This window comes from Syngnathus scovelli, chromosome 17 (assembly GCF_024217435.2).
Source record: "Syngnathus scovelli strain Florida chromosome 17, RoL_Ssco_1.2, whole genome shotgun sequence".
Classification (NCBI taxonomy): domain Eukaryota; kingdom Metazoa; phylum Chordata; class Actinopteri; order Syngnathiformes; family Syngnathidae; genus Syngnathus; species Syngnathus scovelli.
This window is the reverse complement of record NC_090863.1, coordinates 7,237,486-7,255,649: the sequence shown is the minus strand read 5'-3', so window position 1 is coordinate 7,255,649 and position 18,164 is coordinate 7,237,486. Positions and strand designations below refer to the sequence as shown.

Below are 18,164 nucleotides of genomic sequence, written 5' to 3'. Positions count from 1 at the left end.
CACAAAAGAAATGCCAAGCCCGGTGGTGTAAGTATTATTTATTATAAAATGTCACATTTACAGTGAAAGCTCCTTGGGTCCAGATGAGTGTTGAGACTCATTATTACATCACCAGATCACATTAGCTTCGATTGTCTCCAGCCTCATCTACTGAAACTGTAACATCATGTGTAGAGAAAATATAAACCCGCAAATTTAGATATCAGAATAAGAAGCATGATGCAATGTTATCAAATAAGAGCCAAACACAGAATCGGACACATTTGTGACTCACAATGCCGTGGAAGTATTTTAGTTTAGTTTCTTTGTAATTGCATGATTAAGATATAATTACATCATTTGCTGAATCAGACCACTATAATGTAATAATATGACGTTTTCTTAATATTTCACATGATGTATTCTCCCAACCTTTTTTAAAATCATATTAACAACCAATGTGGTATAGTGATGGGACCAAACGTTTGTGACAAATTGTTTCAAACCCCTCTCTGCGGTAAATTCAAATTAAAACCTGAGAATCTGTATTTTCCTCTCTTCATACCTGCAAACAACTACATGATGTTGGTACTTGACCAAAAGTACCACATTAGCCATAGTCATGTTTAGCACAAGAGGTAAACAATGGCTCCTTTTCTCTGCGAGGGAGTCATGAGGCTCAGAGAGAGGATGCAATGACACACACACACCTCCACTTGTACTTTTCCTCATTGGCATTTGTCTTTCGTGGGTCCTTTTGCGTGCGTTCGAGTTGGAGCTGAGGGAAGGGCCGGCGGGGCCAGCCATAGACAGAGGAGAATGACGACATGGCACACGTGAAGGGCTATGGAGCTGCTGCAAGTCGAAGGGTAGGTGTTCCATGAAAGCTCAACGAGACCCAAGATGAGGACCCTAAAGGTAGAGTTACATCTTATCATTTTAAAATTGCCATGTTGAATTATTTATAATCTTACCTGAGCAAATGAGCCATCTTTTTAACTCCTCCACTCCACAGCAGGAAGGGCAACGTGTGGAAGTACCAAACGTAGAACTGGTAATGCAACGATCGACTAAAGCACATGCCTATGAAGTTGGAGGTAAACAGGATGAGCACGATTTGTGATTGGCGGTTAAGGTCAGACAGAACACTTGGGAAACCTTTTCCACTGAGGGACATTTTGAGAAAAGGCGTGGAGTGCGGAGTTGCAAACTACTCAGACTCCTGCACATGAAGGATATGGTTGACGGTGTTCTTCTGAGCTGGGACTTTCCTTTTGCCAGGCTTCTTTAAGAGTTCCAGGGGACTTTCTCCAGATCTTAGAAAAAATCACGCCACTTTTTAACACTTGATAAGTAAAGACCAGAGGTACTTATTATACAAAGTAACCTGAATTTGAGTCCTAACCTATGCGAGAACCCCACCACCACAGACATTTTATTTGAACAATAAACTTGGCTCACCTCTTCCAGCGACGGAGGGCAAAAAGCAACAGGCTCAGCAGGTGAGCGGCCAGTAGGAGGAAGTGGAAGGAACGGTTCAAAAAGAGCCACTCGGGCAGGAAGCGCCAGTTGACGGTCCACTTGAACATAAACTGACGCCCCAAGTCGAAAGCTCGAGTCAAGTAGCCGACGGGATTCTCCAGGAGGAAAGGCAGACCCAACAAAAGCTGTAAAATAGCACTTGTTAGAAATCCCCTTGAGAAAATGCAATTATGAGCAGCAATGTACATTATTTACCTGTATGGCTGCACATAGACCAAGTTTTGGGATTGTCCCGATTAAACCAAACTCAGACAGCAGGAGGAAAAGTAGTCCCGGGGCAAACAGGAGCACGTTCATTTTCACAGACACTGCTAAACTGTCAGAAAGAGAGGAAGACTGGCCTGTAAATTAAAAACAGCCCTCATTTCACAAGTTGGCAACATACAAGGAAATGCATGGAATTAGCTTTGACTTGCCTGTAAATGCCACAGCCCAGAGACCAGCGTCCATCGATGAAAAGGTTCACAGCCGCAAACAGCAGCATCATGGCCACCGGATCGTTGAACAAACGCAGCACGAAGATGGAGTGGATCCGATAGGAGGCGCAGCACATGAAGAAGAACACATAGGGAGGAACCTGGGACAAGATGAGAATTGAAATTAAGAAACATTTTGGCCAATAATGAAATTCAAGTCCAAAATACTCAGTACCTTTTTGGTACGGCAGTATATTCTGAAAACCAGAAGCAGCGTGATGAGGTAGAACACAGCAAAAACATATTGGCCCAGGCGGATGTTCGCCCCAGAGCCGGTGATGTAGTAAAGAACTGTGAAGATGTACACAAAGCCGGCCGGGTACCTGCAACAACAATAAAGCACGACTTCAATTCTGTGCGGATCACTCGAAGCAGCCCGGTAGGACTTACACTAAGGGGCCGGTGTCTCCTTTAAGCTCGGTGTAGTCATAGGTGCCATTGATGACTCCCTCCACTTCATCCATGTAAGCCTTCCAGTCTATTTCAGTGTCTGCAAAACAGCAATTTGACTTTTTAAGCAAAATACTGTCCTTGTCACGTCCCAAAAAGCATTCTGCGTGCATTACATTTCACAACCATCACTGTCCAAAATTATTTACACAAATAACTTTTTCCATCTATATGATGTGCTTGCATCTTATGTATCCATATTTCTTGAGAGAGTTTTGTCTGGTAGTGTGCTTGGAAACTTAACATTAGAGTAGTTCATTGATTCTCAAAGTGCTTCCTCTAGTGTTACTTAAAACCACTTAATTAAATATGCATGAGTATTTGTTAATTGTACTAAGTTCATTTTGTTTTTCCTTATTTAATCACTTCACTGGTTTCTTTTATATCAAACAAATTGTCTTCATCTGATGAAGGCGGAAGAAACCGCCGAAACATGTCAGGTGAATAACCTAAAACAATTTGTTTGATATAAAAGAAACCAGTGAAGTGATGAGTATTTGTTGTTGTGTATATGTATTGCTATTACGTTTCAGGAAAAATTGCACTTGCTGCTGAACCTAAAAATCTCAAGATTTGAAAAAATGTAAAAATGTGTTTGTGTAATTATTCAAGCAGGTTTTTAGCGCAGTGTTAATGTTGAATTTGTTTTTTCTGGGGGGGGAGAGGGGGATACTTGGTGTAAAAAGTTTGAAAAGTCAGTTATTTTCAAATTTTTCAATGTGCCTTGGGGTCAATAAAAGTTGGGAAACACTACTGGACTGTAAATAAATACACTTTCTAAACGGCGATAGTTGAGGCATTTTTGGCAGTTAAAAAAAAAGTTTATCCAAGTTTTAAGTTGACAAGCTAGTAATAGTATGCCATGCGTCGGCTATAAATTCCATTTGACAGGTGGTTATCTACGCGTTCGTGCTAAGGCTAGCCTTGTAGCATTCAGGTACGTCCGTTAAGAGGGTACTGTGCCATAGCATGCTACCTAGCCCCGAGCTACTTACATGCCACTTTCTGAATGACCCACACATTAATCCCGATTTCTAAGAACCACAAGACGGACACCACTAAGAAGGTATATTCGGTCTTGAAGAGGACTAAATGTTTTTCCTGCCAAAGCGTTTGAAGCGTCCTCCACACAGGAGACGTGGAGCCGGGGGGCTTTTTCCTCCCTACTCCACCAGCCATTGCTAAGCTAGCTGCTGAGTTGACACGAACTGCGCATGTGCAGGCTTGCTTCAACAGTGACGTCATGGTTCCATCTGTGTCACGTCAAGGGGAGTAGACGCGAGCTACAGGATGTTATTTGTTCCTTTTCATTCACTTTTCTGGAGTTTAAAATGACGCATATGTTTATATCAACTCACATATTGGTGATATTTTTGCAGGAGTTTATTTTGCACGTTTGGATACCTTTGAGTATGTTTTATTGAGTCAGGAATGCTAACCACATTACCGGCAGTTCCCAAAATTAAAAAAAATAAACAAATAAAAATAAAACGACATGCTATTGCACATTGCATGACCACATCGTATTACATCTAAAATGAATTTTCAAAACACAATTTTTGTGGATGAGTATTCCTGTAAAAAAAACAAAAAGTGCAGCACAAGCAACCATTGTTTCTTGGGCAACACATTTGACCCACCAACGCTCTTTGCTCTGTCTTCAAACAAATGATTCCTAGCATGGGCTGCAAGCTTTTGCTCTATTAGTTTCTGTGTGTCCTTGTTTGTCAACATATTTTCATAAAGTAGTACTGTGGATGTTTTAGTCTAGTTAATAACTTGTATCTTGATCTTCAGCCACAGCAATAGTTTTGTAATATGTGCCATATGATTGGCTGACAAGGTGTACAATAATATGCCTCAATAATATGTAGCTTGTGCAACAACTGAACAGCAGAGGGACACCGTCTTCTTTCACATATTGCAAATGGACACTGATAAAAGAATTTAAAGAGCCCCCAGGGCCTAGGCAGCTGTCCAAAATCTTGTTTGTCTTTGTTATCCGGATAGGTAATCAAAATACCTCTGCCATTTGTAAATGGAAATCGGATTATCTGACCACGATACAAGAATTTGTTATAAGTGGCACAATAGAATTTGGAACTTTTGTAGCTGCAAAGAGTACTCGCCTGAATTCTGTACAGACAGGGTTTTAGTTCATTTCCCAATAAGTGAAAGGTCATTATTTGGGAAAATATACACCATACACCCCATTTTAAATATGTATTTTCTGTATTCCAAATCAACAGAGTTGGGTTGATTCGGGGGCGGCTCGGTGGCGCACTGGGTAGCACGTCCGCCTCACAGTTAGGAGGGTGCGGGTTCAATTCCACCTCCGGCCCTCCCTGTGTGGAGTTTGCATGTTCTCCCCGGGCCCGCGTGGGTTTTCTCCGGGCACTCCGGTTTCCTCCCACATTCCAAAAACATGCTTGGTAGGCCGATTGATCACTCCAAATTGTCCCTAGGTGTGAGTGTGAGTGCGATTGGTTGTCTGTCTCTGTGTGCCCTGCGATTGGCTGGCAACCAGTTCAGGGTGTCCCCCGCCTACTGCCCGATGACGGCTGGGATAGGCTCCAGCACGCCCGCGACCCCCGTGGGGACTAAGCGGTTCAGAAAATGGATGGATGGATGGGTTGATTCGGAGGCCTTTTCAGCATTAGTTGCATTCCTATTCAACCAGCACAATAATTTTCCATTGTTTTATAGAAGCCGCTTTTGTCAGTTGTGGTGGCAAAAACAATTTTAAGTGGGGGGCTTAAAAACATAATCGCGGACTAATTCGCAGAACTTGGAGAGGAACTCTCAGAAAATATGTTGCAACGAGCTAAGGAAGTTATGACGTCTTTTATTTGTTGCCAGGCTGGGCTCCTCCTACCAGCTTTACCTGAAAAAAAAAATGGGATCATTATTTTTATAACTTCCCACTACTTCCATACCGCTGAAACACACGCCTCGTTGTTATAACAGACTCTTTCAATCAACGAAAATGGAAAAGGTTTTATTTTTATGTCTTGCCAATTTGTACTTTATTCGTGCAGTTTCTTCTTGAAAACCCGAGTTTGTTTGCAAACAAAAGCGAGCCACGTGGAGAATTTTGTCTACCTGGGAAGTGTAGTTTTTGTTTAAGGCAAAAAGCCGTCAAGTGATGTTTGAATAAACTACATCACCCAGAATGCACCGCCGTCACCAGCTGAGTGGGCGCTCAGGGGAAGGAACTTTTTGTGTCAAGTATAAATAGCTTATGTGTTTACAGTTAGCCAGATAGAGTCCTTTGTTAGTGGAATCGCATTAGTGTCAAAATGTGCGGGTTGCGTAACAATCTACGCATTGTCCCATAATTCCTCGTGGGGAGTTTTAAAAAAATATTTTCATCAACGTTTTTTTTTTTTTCCCTGAGGGCTTTTTCCCCCCTTTACCGCTTTTGTCTACTAACCAAGAAGGAAGCCTCAATTGGAAACCATTCTAAGGTAATAGTAGTTTTCTATAACCGATGGCGAGTTAATTTCAAATAATAACGGTCTTCCCCATATCTAGGTTATATGACAGCTATTTTGGATATTTTTTAAGTGTTGGCTGACGGTCGCCGCGAGATATGTCCCCTTTGTTTACTACATGCGCACGTTTTCCTGTATTTCAATGTATTGACTGGCATTTATAGAATATCTACTTTATGATATATAGAACACGAGTTATTCATCCAAATATTAAAACTGTTGTAGACATTTATAAACAATTTTTTAAAAAGTATTATATTATTTGGAAACGCATACAACTTGGGTTTTAATAAGTAAAATAGTTAATAATAGTCAATTAGTAAAAATTTTTTTAGTAAAAACAGAAAAAATACAGACTGAAATGTACTTAGGTGCACCTGAAAAAATACAATACAGTTATAACTAAACAAAATGCCCCCCCCGCCCCTCCCAATGATATACAGTACATTGTTGCTAGCTTGCATTGTCTGAACTGCTATCAAATCAGCAGTTTCCCATAGCTTTGCTAAAGTGTGAAATGAGTCTCAAAAAGGTTACATTAGCAAACAACTAAATCTATTGCCAAAAATAAATTATATTGCTATTGTGATATAAACTGAATTCAGGTGTCATGTGTCAGTAGATTTAAGTCAGGAGCCTTGTGGCCCAACCAGTCCAATTGTCTTGATGAGGTGCTTGTTCACATCCTAAAAGCAGGTTTACTTATTTACCTCGCGCACGTGAAAAGCCTGCCAAAGTCTAAAAATAAATTGCAGTAAATGACCTCACTCCTGCAGCTGTCAATCTGTCAAACAGCTGCTTCTTTTTTTATCAGGATATATCCCCACAGGAAGTTATATTCAGATCAAACACTATTTTGTGCAGAATTTCATAATTGAAATGAATTTCATCACTTTTTATCCGTTGCAGGGTGCGGCCATTTTGCCACTCGCTGTCCACTGAAAATGACATTACTATTCCCATCTCCTGTCACAACCAATCACAGCTCAGCTTCAGAAAATTGGTGAGCCCTGATTGGTTGTGCCCTGAGACCAGCAATTGTGATGTCATTACCAGTCGACAGCAAGTGGCAAAATGGCTGCCCCCTGAGATGGTTATAAACAAGTGGATTTTTCCTGTTTAATTCATATTCCGTGAAGAAAACATTAATCAGAACACAATGTTTTGATTAATTGGGCTGCATTGAACAACATATTACAAAGAAAAGTTTAAGGTTGACTCCCCCTATGTTACACAATTTTAATTTAAGTAAGCTAAATTTGTTTTCAAATGTATTCTAATGATTTAATTTATCACATATGGCTCTTAAAAATGTCTTATATTTTAACACAGAGTTAATGTTCAAACTATGTATACTGTTACAGTAGATTACAATAGTAAATATTCTTTAAGGAATAAAACTTCTGCCTTGATGTTGGTCATGATGTTGGTCCTTGGAAAGCCAAGTATTTTTTTTGAGGTAGTACTACTTGGTATAAAAAGTTTGAAAAGTTGAAATCTCCAGCCTGTGTTGTATCAGTGTTGATGATGTGTCGTCCTGGCGAGGCCCCGCCCCCAGCGCTTCAAAACAAACCTGACTGACATGTGGGATAGTCCTTCCAACGGTTGCTCAACCTGTCTCCAGCCTCTTTGGCTCTTCCGCCTCACGGCGTCTATTGTGCTCCGGGGCACAACTGTTTTAGTGATGAGCGAGAGGAAGTGTCGACACATGCATATATAGATTTTAAACAGAAGCGTGTCTGTGATTTAACTGATGTAAAACATTTCGCTCCTTGCCTTTCACGCGTGTGCTCAATGTGTTTGTCTTTGTGTGCTTTGTTTGCCTTTGGTGTGTTTTTTCGTTTAGTTTTTTTTAAACAGATTACTTGTTTTTGCTCCGGTTTTTCACAAGCTGAACTCCAAAAGGCCCCTTCAAACTGCCTATTTCTTGCAAATGTTCACCAATCTGTCTATTTGGCTTTAAGTTGCCCTGCAACCAGTCGACCTCATAAAAGTGGATGGCCTCCTTTCCCAGCACATACAAGCACTCCAAAACAAACAAAAACAAATGATGCATGTTTTCCCCAGGTCATCTTGAGTCTCTTGTCGCCATGGTGTTGATTCTGGGCAGACGGATGAACAGGGAGGACAACGGCATCAGGGACTCACCGGCTGTAAAACGCAAGGTGTGTTGGAAAAAGTCGACCTTGTCTACCATTTATGGTAACTGAGAAAAGCCCACTTGCTTGTTGCCATTTAGCTTGTCGACATGTTGCTGTGTGTAATGTCTTGTTAGTAGTTACCACGTCTTTGCATTTAACATTTTTTGCCAAATAAAATGGAGCCTTATTTGGCGCCACCGCACCGATTCCTCATCGCCAGACGAAAGTAGTTGTTAAATGTAAATGCTAAATGTCGCTTCCTCAGGTGTTTGAGGTGGACCCTAAGACACTGGCCAGCCAGGAGGTGTTGGACTTCTGCTCCGGCTCCTCGCACTCCGAGGGCATCCTGCAGGTGTTCAACGAGTTCCGCGACTGCCGCCTGTTCACCGACGTGGTCATCAGCGTGCAGGGCCGCGAGTTTCCCTGCCATCGGGCCGTGCTCTCGGCGTGCTCCTCCTACTTCAGAGCCATGTTCTGCAACGATCACCGCGAGAGCCGCGAGATGCTGGTGGAGATCAACGGCATTCTGGCCGAAGCCATGGAATCCTTCCTCGCTTACGTTTACACTGGCCGTGCCAAGATCACGACGGAGAATGTCCAGTTCCTCTTCGAGACCTCCAATCTCTTCCAGATCGCCACGTTACGTGACGCTTGCGCAAAATTCCTGGAGGACCAGCTGGACCCATGCAACTGCCTGGGCATCCAACGCTTTGCGGACGCTCACTCCCTCAAGCAGCTGGCCAGCCGTTGCCGCTGTTACGCTCTGGCCAATTTCTCCGAGGTGGCCCAGCACGAGGAGTTCCTTGACCTCCGCAAGGAAGAGCTGGAAGAGTACATCGACAGTGACGAGCTGTCCATCGGGAAGGAGGAGTTGGTGTTTGAGGCCGTGATGCGCTGGGTTTACCACAGTGTGGAGCAGCGCAAGCCCATGCTGAAGGCCTTGCTCCATCATGTGCGCCTGCCACTTTTGCACCCCAACTACTTTGTCCAGACGGTGGAAGGAGACCAGATCATCCAGAACGCTCCGGAGTGCTACCATCTCCTCCACGAAGCCAGGCGCTACCACGTGCTTGGAAATGAAATGATGTCTCCCAGAACCCGGCCGCGCAGGTACATTTTTGCCTCATTATTGCTAACGTGAAGTAAAACCGGTATGCACAGGGAAATTACACAAATCTTTGAATGGATTGATTGTTTGTTTGATGTGGGTAGCCAGATTCCAAAAGCTAGAGTTGAACAATTAATCAAATTGACGTCGAGCCCAAGATGAAAACACTTTGGTTCCAACTGGTTGGTGCTACTGGCAAGTGAAGTTGTCTTATTTTTGTGCTTTTGCGCGTGTGTGCGAGAGACAAAGAAACAGGGAGTGTTTCTTTGCCAAGTAAAGTGCGTCTGTGTTTTGTAGCTCCTGTTTAAGTAGAAGTGATAAAGGAGGAAGTAGGGCATGTTGGTACAGTCGCTCGTTGAAAAAAAAAAAAAAAACGAATAACGTGCATCAACCCCAATGACCTGTTGTGTTGTGAAGTCACCGAGGCGGTGTTCTGTGTATTGTCGCTGTATCCAGGCAGGTTTGTTATGAGCGGGAAGCAAAGCAGACAGTTGGTTTCTTCTTTCAGTTTCCCCCCAGGGGGATCAATTCTCCTCTGCTCAAAATAGTTGATTGATTGGGAAGCTTCCAGAACATGCAAACAACATCACGTGAGCAAATAACACCAGCCACGCCTGGCTTAGACTGTCTCTTACATGTACTAACTACATAATGAGAACTTGGCTTCTCTCATATCACAACAAAGGGAAGCTGGATTTCTCCAATCCGCAGTTTGGAACATAACAACTATGTGATCATAGAAATACAGTTGAAGTTTTGTTTTTGCTGAGATTGATAGAAGTGCCTGAAAACGAACTTTGCCTTAGAGATAAGTGAAGCGACGAATGCAGTAACGTCACCTCGGTTTTCCTTGTCATAATAAATCCTATAAAACTATAAGGTGCACCTAGAAACCTAAAATTTTCTTAAAAGCTGTCAGTGCGCCTTATAGTCCGGTGCACCTTATATATGGACCAAATTCCTAAATTTAAACTGGCCCGAAGCATTGTGTCATGAAATCAATCATAAGTGGGCCACTGAAGACTATGAATCATGAATCGAAAAGACTATGGATCATTATTTTGTGATTAGAAAGTAATTTGTTGCGTCTGAAGTTGAAATAAAAAAGATAAAATGGAGAATGATTTGGTTTGGATTAAAAATCTGACATGATGAATTAATGGTGCGCCTTATAGTCCAGTGCGCCTTATATAAGGACAAAGTTTTAAAATGGGCCATTCATTGAAGGTGCGCCTTATAGTCCGGAAAATACGGTAAGCTAACAGGCTAGTATGTATTTGTAAATAAATCCCTGAATTCCCCTTACAGGATCTTTAAAATTCAATACAAACACTCTCCAGCTCACAATATCAACCACAACTTCACATAGCTTTGTTACAACCGCAGGACATTTGGCAGAGAGCCTTCAAATTCTTTATTTATGTAGCACCCTGGGCATATTTATTGAAAACTGTTGTTTGCATCTCTTCAACTCCAATATCTTACTGTTTCTAGGTCAACTGGTTTCTCGGAGGTGATTGTGGTGGTTGGCGGTTGTGAGAGAATAGGGGGCTTCAACCTGCCCTACACCGAGTGCTACGATCCAGTGACGGGGGAGTGGAAGTCGCTGGCTAAACTCCCCGAGTTCACTAAGTCGGAGTACGCCGTGTGCGCCCTCCGCAATGACATTCTCGTGTCAGGTAAGAGTCACTGGTGTCGTCGGGATTAAAAAATCTTTCAGTTGTGGGTTTCCCAAATAGTAGGCATGAAATATTTCCACAGAAGTAGCTGCTCGAATTTCCATAGGTTGTGCATTCCACATTCCATATAGAATTATTAATAAATAGGACATCTGGTTTCTTGGCTGCAATATTTTATTGTAGCCAGTAAATTCTCCCGGCCAAGTGACCATGTCTGCTTTTTGTCCAAGCTTATTTTTTCCCCCCAATGCATCCAAGTTGAGTCCAAGGAAAATATGAGAGCAACATCTGGATGCACTCGGCAGGCTACTGTCGAGTCAGTCTTTAAGTCCAACTTTTTTTTTCTATCGGTCGAAATGATCCGGTGAATGCGACACTCGCGTAGCCTACACACATCGCTGATGGTGTTGTTTTGAAGCGTGGCTAGCAGCGCTAAAACAGGACGGGGGTGAAAAAAAATTCCTTTTATATGGCCCAGCTACATCTCTCTTGATTTGAAAGTTTGCCCTAAATTAATATGTAAGCTAGATAACCACATTACAACATTCATTTTTTTATTTCAGAGCCAAATTTTTAATGTCTAAAGTTCAATGTTTTTCTTGTTTGACTATAACTGTGGAGGTGATTTTTTTTTCCCCCTGGATTAAATCGTGTTAAATGTTCTTTCAATTATAAGTCCTGCTCAAACATGCCCAGCGCAAGCTGGAAACACACAGAATAAAAAAAAAAAGCAGCAGTTGAGAAAGAGGGAAAAAAAGAGGGCGGGGGGAACGTGGTCTTTCCTTCAGTTGAGTGTGTCGTGTTTATGTTTTTTTTTATATGAGCTGACTGCCAAGTCCTCACGTGTGCAATCTATCTACCCCCAAGAATCCGCCTGGAAAAGTCAACACATCCCTCCCTCCCCGTCCGTCTCAAACACACACACACGTGCTTTCCTTGACCCATTTCCATCCATTTTTTTCCCCCCCTGTTTTATTTTTCTATTTCCAACTTTACTCAAGTTCCTACCCTGCTCCACTCTGCCTGTTGCCCCCCTTGGGGACGGGGCTGGGGGGGGGCATAGGGGTGGGCAAGTTCATCCAGCACAGCTGCAGTAAGCGGTGGTCTTAAACAGCATGTGGCCCTGAATGTTTATCCAGAACCACTCGTGCTTTCCCCTCCAGGACAACAAGTCTTGACAACCACCAAATCGCTTCAAACCCACCGCAAGGGCGACCATTTGAATCATTTTTGTTTGTCGTCGTCTACATTTGTCTAGAAGCCTCGCATAGCTCATACTTAGAGTTTCCTCCTCAGGGGACGGGAATCATTATTTCATACTGTACGTATTCATATTGAAGGTACAACTGCTCTTTGAGGATTATAGATTGTCACACGAGGTTGCTGTGCGATAGTTAAGAGCAGTGATTAGCAAGTCAAGTCAAGTCAAGTTTATTTATAGAGCCCTAAATCACAAACAAGTCTCAAAGGGCTTCACATATACTTAAAATTGATAATTATTCTCAAACATCCCCTGATCTTAAACTTCCAGGAGCGAGGCTCCTCCAAGTTGAACAACACCAACTGAGTTTTTAAAAAGGAAAAAGCAGTATGTATACCGTGGCTTCTGATTTGTAGCACTTTTTTCAAAACTATTATGCAAGATTACAAGGGGTGCCTTTGTGGTAGTTCTCCCTCCAACGGCCTTGTGACTTTTATTCAAATTGTTCCAACTCATAAACCTTCAGGGCAGCAGGCTTGTTTGGCTCTTTAACTTCGTAAACAGCAGATAATTGATGACGGGACACATCTTGAATCACTTCCTTCATCATCTGTAATGTCACCAAAAACACGTCATTTGTCATTAATCAATATTTTTTTGCCTTCTAGAATTCAAAGTGTTAAGCCGTACAAAAACAACATATTTAAGAGGCATTTATTATTTGGGCTATTTACTATTTTTCTGGACTTGTCTGTGCTTCAGGCGGTCGCATCAACAGCAGGGACGTGTGGATGTATAACTCGCAACTCAACCTGTGGATCAGAGTGGCGTCATTAAATAAAGGACGCTGGAGACACAAGATGGGTGTCCTGCTGGGCAAGGTAAGCGTGCTGTCTTTTAACATATTTACAGAATGAGTCCTAGTTTAAAGCAAAGCTTTCAGACTAGTTTTATAGTCGTATAACGTCGCCGTTGAGACATACTCTGTTTATTATCTAAAACCACAGACATACAAAAAGTTGCTTTTAAACATACCGGTGTCTTTGTGATTGACGGTAATGACCTCGCCACTTCTCTTCAGGGACAAAAAGGATGTTACTCTAAATTCCTGTCGCCTCTGTCGATAGCCTGCAGTTTGCTTATCAGGCGTGTTGGGCAATGAGGCCGTCTTGTTCCAAGCAACAACACCGTGTCATCGTTTAATTGTGTTTGTCCTGTTCCAAAAAAGTACCTTGGCAACTGCAATACTAGTTTGCACAATTTTCAGTTTCTTACATCTTGACTAAAGCATTTTGATCCTCCATCTTGGCTATGCTATTTACGATCTCTTATGCACGGCCAGGTCGACATTCCTGTGTAAGAATATACGCAAGCATATACTTGAACCCAATGAAAGGAAATCAGATAAGGATTGATATTTCAAGTTATCTCCGAAATAGTTCTCAAACTGGATAGTCGAGTCTGCCTGTGCAGTATTTATTCTCGTGAGTCGCTGGTATTGCAACTCATGAGAGGTTCTAATTATCTGACAAAGACAACAGTAATTGATCATGTTGAATTAAATACGGACTTGGATTCAGATTCAAGCTTTGTCTCCTTAAGTGTGCACAAGTTCACACACTTGTTTACTACATAGGCCACGGTACTATTTGATGGCCTCGTTTTTTTTTTTTATTGTTTTGAATTTTTTCATGGTTTTCAAAGAACTGGACTGGCAGTGAATTGGCTAAAGTGCTCCCACATACTCGCACACATAAATATTTCTCTCGGTCGACACATTCTTCTTACTCCCAGACGAGGTTCATGTCTGACTTCTTCCCGTGTCTGATGCACACGTGTGCTTTTCGCTTCACGTGTAGTAGCCTTTTTTTTTTTTCTCCACTCTTTTTATGACCGCATTTGTTTGTCTCATTAGTGATGTGTTTCTGTTAACGCTATTGTATTATTGTTAGTTCTCATCATCCACTAAATGTTTGTGTTTGACTGTTCCCACATACAGCGAGATTCAGTTCCTTGTCAGTGGTTTCCTCATTCTATTTTCAGTTTCCCCTTGTACCGTAATTTCCCATTTTGAGCTGCAGCACGAATGGTCACATAATGAGAAATAATTATTTTTTCCCACATTCATTTAGGCAAAAAATGTACCTTTGAGTACACTACAGAAGTTGGTGTTACATCATAAACTGCAATTAACTCAACTTTTTGATAGAAGTGCACTCACACTTCTGTCCTGTCTATGATCCCTGTTAGAGTTGCACAAAAATAGCTCTTGTCCCTGTCATGTCAGCACTCAGCTGTTCTTTTCCATCACTATTTGTATCACTTGCTCATTGACTCTTCTCTCTGGGACGGATTAATGGCATTTGTATTCACTTCAATGGGGAACGATGATTTGAGATACAAATCAAAGTCAGGTGGGGGTCACTGCACCTTATTCATCAATAATTGATCATTTGTGGCAAGTTCTCACTTTTGAACGGGGCATTGATTGCTAGTCGCCACACATAAAGCAACTCATTCATGACCAGGCCAGGCTGTCGTTCCGTCGGGTTGGGAATGCAAATATCAACGTTCAACGTGCACGTTTTTTCCCTCCTCCTTGGCATGTCTCCCTCACTTCCCCCCCTCCTCTCTCCTTGCCCCTTCTTGGTATTTGTTTTCACTGTATATTACTTGGAAGGATAAGAAGACATTACAGTTGCATGAGACTTCCTGGATTATTTCTCATTTACAGAACATCAATCAATATTCTGTCATATTGGTTCTGTGTTGACTTGTTACTTCCGTCACTTCTCGTTCGGCTGGCGGCGACTTTATTATGTACGTCTGCACAATCCAATACACTCGCTTTATCAAAGTTTTTTAATATAATATAATTGACAGTATCGTGCAGGTGTACCTAATATTACGACCGAAGACCGTAACACTGCATAGCCGTTTTCAAATGTAGTTTTCCGGCCTTACCTTAGGGACACTCAAAGGAATGTGTCAACATTAAACAGCGGCTTAATATATATATCGTGTCAAGCGACATGCTGAATTACAAAGGTTAGTCAATAACAATGGCCTGTGGGCCGGAGTTTACAGACGTCAATCAGAGGTTATGTTTTGAAAAACAGTGCGTCATTTCTTTTCCTCTCCGCACTAGATGGACTGGTTCTCTTTGTGCTGATGTGCAATCACATGTTCACCTTTATAATTAGCTGTTTACTGTTCATTCAAAAAGTGCACGTAAGCGCCGACTCCGAAGTTTTTAGTATGCCACTCATCTATTCGCTTTGTATGAATATTCCAGGTTTACGCTGTGGGTGGCTACGACGGCCAAAGCCGCCTGAGCAGCGTGGAGTGTTATGACTCCTTCTCAAACCGCTGGACGGAGGTGGCGCCCTTGAAGGAGGCGGTGAGCTCGCCGGCCGTGGCCAGCTGTGCCGGCAAGCTCTTTGTGATAGGAGGAGGGCCTGACGACAATACCTGTTCAGACAAGGTGGGACACAGATGTCATCCTTAAACACACATCCTTGGACAAATAGTGATGACAGCTGGGGTGATGTCAGCAGTAGAAAAACATTTGTTTTCATCAGACAAAATCAGAGGACGGAAAATGCCAATTAAAAAAAGCATCTGATGAAAATATACGAGATTGCTGGTTTTTACCTAATGAAGTGTCCAGAGCATGTTTTTGTTCATCCTCACAATATGTCATAGGTCCAGTGTTACGATCCAGAGAGCGACACTTGGCTCCTCCGCGCCAACATCCCCATCGCCAAGCGCTGCATCACAGCCGTGTCGCTCAACAACCTCGTGTACGTCTGCGGCGGTCTCACCAAGTCCCTCTTCTGCTACGACCCTGTGGAGGACTACTGGATCCATGTGGTGCATACCTTTGGAAAACAGGTAGGACATTTTTGTCATACTTCAAAAAACTCCAAGGTAACTTCTCATGTTCTGCTCGTAGGAGAGCTGCGGCATGTCTGTTTGCAACGGGAAGATCTTTATCCTGGGCGGCCGAGGCGAAAACGGCGAAGCGACCGACACCATCATGTGTTATGACCCGGCCACAGGAATCATCACAGGGGTGGCTGCTATGCCACGTTGCATCTCCTACCACGGTTGCGTAACCATTCATCGCTTCAACGACAAGTATCACAGGCCATGACCGGGAACACGTATGCACTTCCCATGTTTGAATGCATCAACACACACTTCATTGCAAGCATGATTCAGTTAATTTATTTTCTCACAGCATCATGTAGCAACACTCATCGCGGTGCTGTGAACACTTTATTAGATAATCAGATAAAATAATCGGTCAAACATGCAACAGGATTTCTAGGAAGTAACCCAAGAACGTCCAAATAATGGCACATTAGTTTTTTTTTTTTACCTACTTTACAGGGTGTCTAAAATGTCACTATACACTTCCAAATCTCTATTTTCTCCCTTTTTTGTTTCAGCTATCATTAAAACAGATGAGAGGCTAACAGCAATTGAGCGCTTAGATTTAATAAAAATAATATTGTCGTGGTGCCCTGCGATTGGCTGGCAACCAGTTCAGGGTGTCCCCCGCCTACTGCCCGATGACGGCTGGGATAGGCTCCAGCACGCCCGCGACCCCCGTGGGGACTAAGCGGTTCAGAAAATGGATGGATGGATGGATGAATATTGTCGTGTAATTTGACAGCCTGGTCAAATATGTTTCAAATCTGAAATGCTTCCCTTCATTTCGCTTTTTCGTTCATTCAATTGAGCTCCTTCCACTTCATATTTTTTGAAGCTTTATTTTGCAATGCTATCATTTATATTAATCATATTACTGGTATTGTATAATATAAGTTATAAGTGTGTGCATGTTTTTTTTTCTTTTTTTACAACGTTATTGTGTACACATTTAGCCATGTACATTGTGATTGCGTCATAGTATAGCGGGCATGTGGGGGGGGGGGGGGGGGTAGATGTAGTGGGAGATGTTTTTGTAGACCAAACCTCCTTATTCGAGTCTGCTCTGAATAGAACGGTTGATGTGTGCACAACATTTACGACGTAGTTTGGATGGTGTCAGCTCGCTCAGTGTTAACCATTGCTGCTTACACCTTTCCATTAAAAGACACAAGATGTAACTCGGGTTAACCGTAGATACCTCCGTGTATGTTTGTGGGTTTGCGAGTGGGAGGATATGTTTGAAGCACTAGCCCTGACTAGAGGTCAGTAAAAGTTTTTGTTTCTTCATTTTTATTTTTTTTTTTACAATAGATATTGATAGAAAAAGATGTGCTGTGAATTTTTTGTTTTTTTCTTGAAATATATTCTTTTGTTTCTAAGAGCCCCAATTGTGCACTTTGACAGAATAATGTTAAATAGATGAGTTGATTTTTTTTCCCCCCTCTTTCTTTTTTTTTTTTCTGTATTGGTAAGCATTATTTGCTCTCACATGAAACGTGGAGGGGATTGTGGAGTGCGCCGCTGTTTGGCCACACAATGTAACAATTCAGATTTGGCAACGCAGACACAAGAGGGCAAAGTTCACTTGGGAAAGATTAGAAAGATGTGAGAGCTTTGCCTTAGCTTATGTTCAGCATTTTTTTTTATAATTTAAGAAGACATGGGCATAATAATCCATCAATTAGTTTTTCTCAAAGGGACGTCAAATCGCACGACGAGCTAGTAAGATACGGTAGCAGAGGTTGTTTGAAAATAAGTGTGCGTTTTGGGATTTCACCGAATATTTAATCCGATGCGATAACATGTTGAATTGGGTTCCATTTGAATTATTTTCTATTTTAAGATTTACACGTTTGCTTTAATAATATTTACATTCATTTTGTGTTTATATTTTGTAACGGGGTTGTGTGTTTTTGACTACATGTGCAAAAGGCATCAAGATCCGAACTATTTTCTTAAAAAAATTAGTTTGATATGGCGGTAGAAACCAAGTTGGGTTAATTGGAAGTTATTCTGATGTCATCTTGTGTGGGATAAAGTGCCTTTAAAGAATAAACCAGCAGGGGAATATTGATTTTCTTTTTATATGAACCATTACAAATGTATGTGTGATGTTATATTTTACGATGCTGTTTGTTAGGATTTAAGAAGATGT

The 18,164-nt window shown here is 42.0% G+C and overlaps 2 protein-coding genes across 2 annotated transcripts; one reads left to right on the top strand and one right to left on the bottom strand.

Moving 5' to 3' along the window:
• Window positions 1-23: 23 nt before the first annotated feature.
• Window positions 24-3,666, bottom strand: alg3 (ALG3 alpha-1,3- mannosyltransferase). The gene is made up of 9 exons (XM_049748124.2): window positions 3,443-3,666; window positions 2,388-2,487; window positions 2,173-2,320; window positions 1,938-2,098; window positions 1,717-1,837; window positions 1,441-1,646; window positions 1,220-1,295; window positions 954-1,099; window positions 24-891 (listed from the first exon to the last, which is right to left on the bottom strand). Exons 1-9 carry the CDS (start codon window positions 3,624-3,626, stop codon window positions 708-710), a joined length of 1,326 nt encoding a protein of 441 aa, XP_049604081.1. The 5' UTR covers window positions 3,627-3,666; the 3' UTR covers window positions 24-707.
• Window positions 3,667-5,699: 2,033 nt separating this feature from the next.
• klhl24a (kelch-like family member 24a) lies at window positions 5,700-16,594 on the top strand. Its single transcript, XM_049746352.2, has 8 exons — window positions 5,700-5,914; window positions 8,009-8,106; window positions 8,348-9,192; window positions 10,685-10,869; window positions 12,833-12,951; window positions 15,366-15,554; window positions 15,776-15,964; window positions 16,026-16,594. The coding sequence occupies exons 2-8, from the start codon at window positions 8,032-8,034 to the stop codon at window positions 16,224-16,226; spliced, it is 1,803 nt and encodes a 600-aa protein (XP_049602309.1). The 5' UTR covers window positions 5,700-5,914; window positions 8,009-8,031; the 3' UTR covers window positions 16,227-16,594.
• Window positions 16,595-18,164: the final 1,570 nt, after the last annotated feature.

What these genes read in the sequence shown, in the direction of transcription:
- alg3 (XM_049748124.2), bottom strand. Translation starts at nt 3,626, where the DNA reads ATGGCTGGTGGAGTAGGGAGGAAAAAGCCCCCCGGCTCCACGTCTCCT. An exon ending in GGAGACACCGGCCCCTTAGT is followed by an intron (nt 2,321 to 2,387) that starts GTAAGTCCTACC and finishes TTGTTGTTGCAG; the next exon opens with GTACCCGGCCGGCTTTGTGT. An exon ending in GTCTATGTGCAGCCATACAG is followed by an intron (nt 1,647 to 1,716) that starts GTAAATAATGTA and finishes GCTATTTTACAG; the next exon opens with CTTTTGTTGGGTCTGCCTTT.
- klhl24a (XM_049746352.2), top strand. Translation starts at nt 8,032, where the DNA reads ATGGTGTTGATTCTGGGCAGACGGATGAACAGGGAGGACAACGGCATC. An exon ending in CAATGACATTCTCGTGTCAG is followed by an intron (nt 10,870 to 12,832) that starts GTAAGAGTCACT and finishes TCTGTGCTTCAG; the next exon opens with GCGGTCGCATCAACAGCAGG. An exon ending in ACAATACCTGTTCAGACAAG is followed by an intron (nt 15,555 to 15,775) that starts GTGGGACACAGA and finishes AATATGTCATAG; the next exon opens with GTCCAGTGTTACGATCCAGA.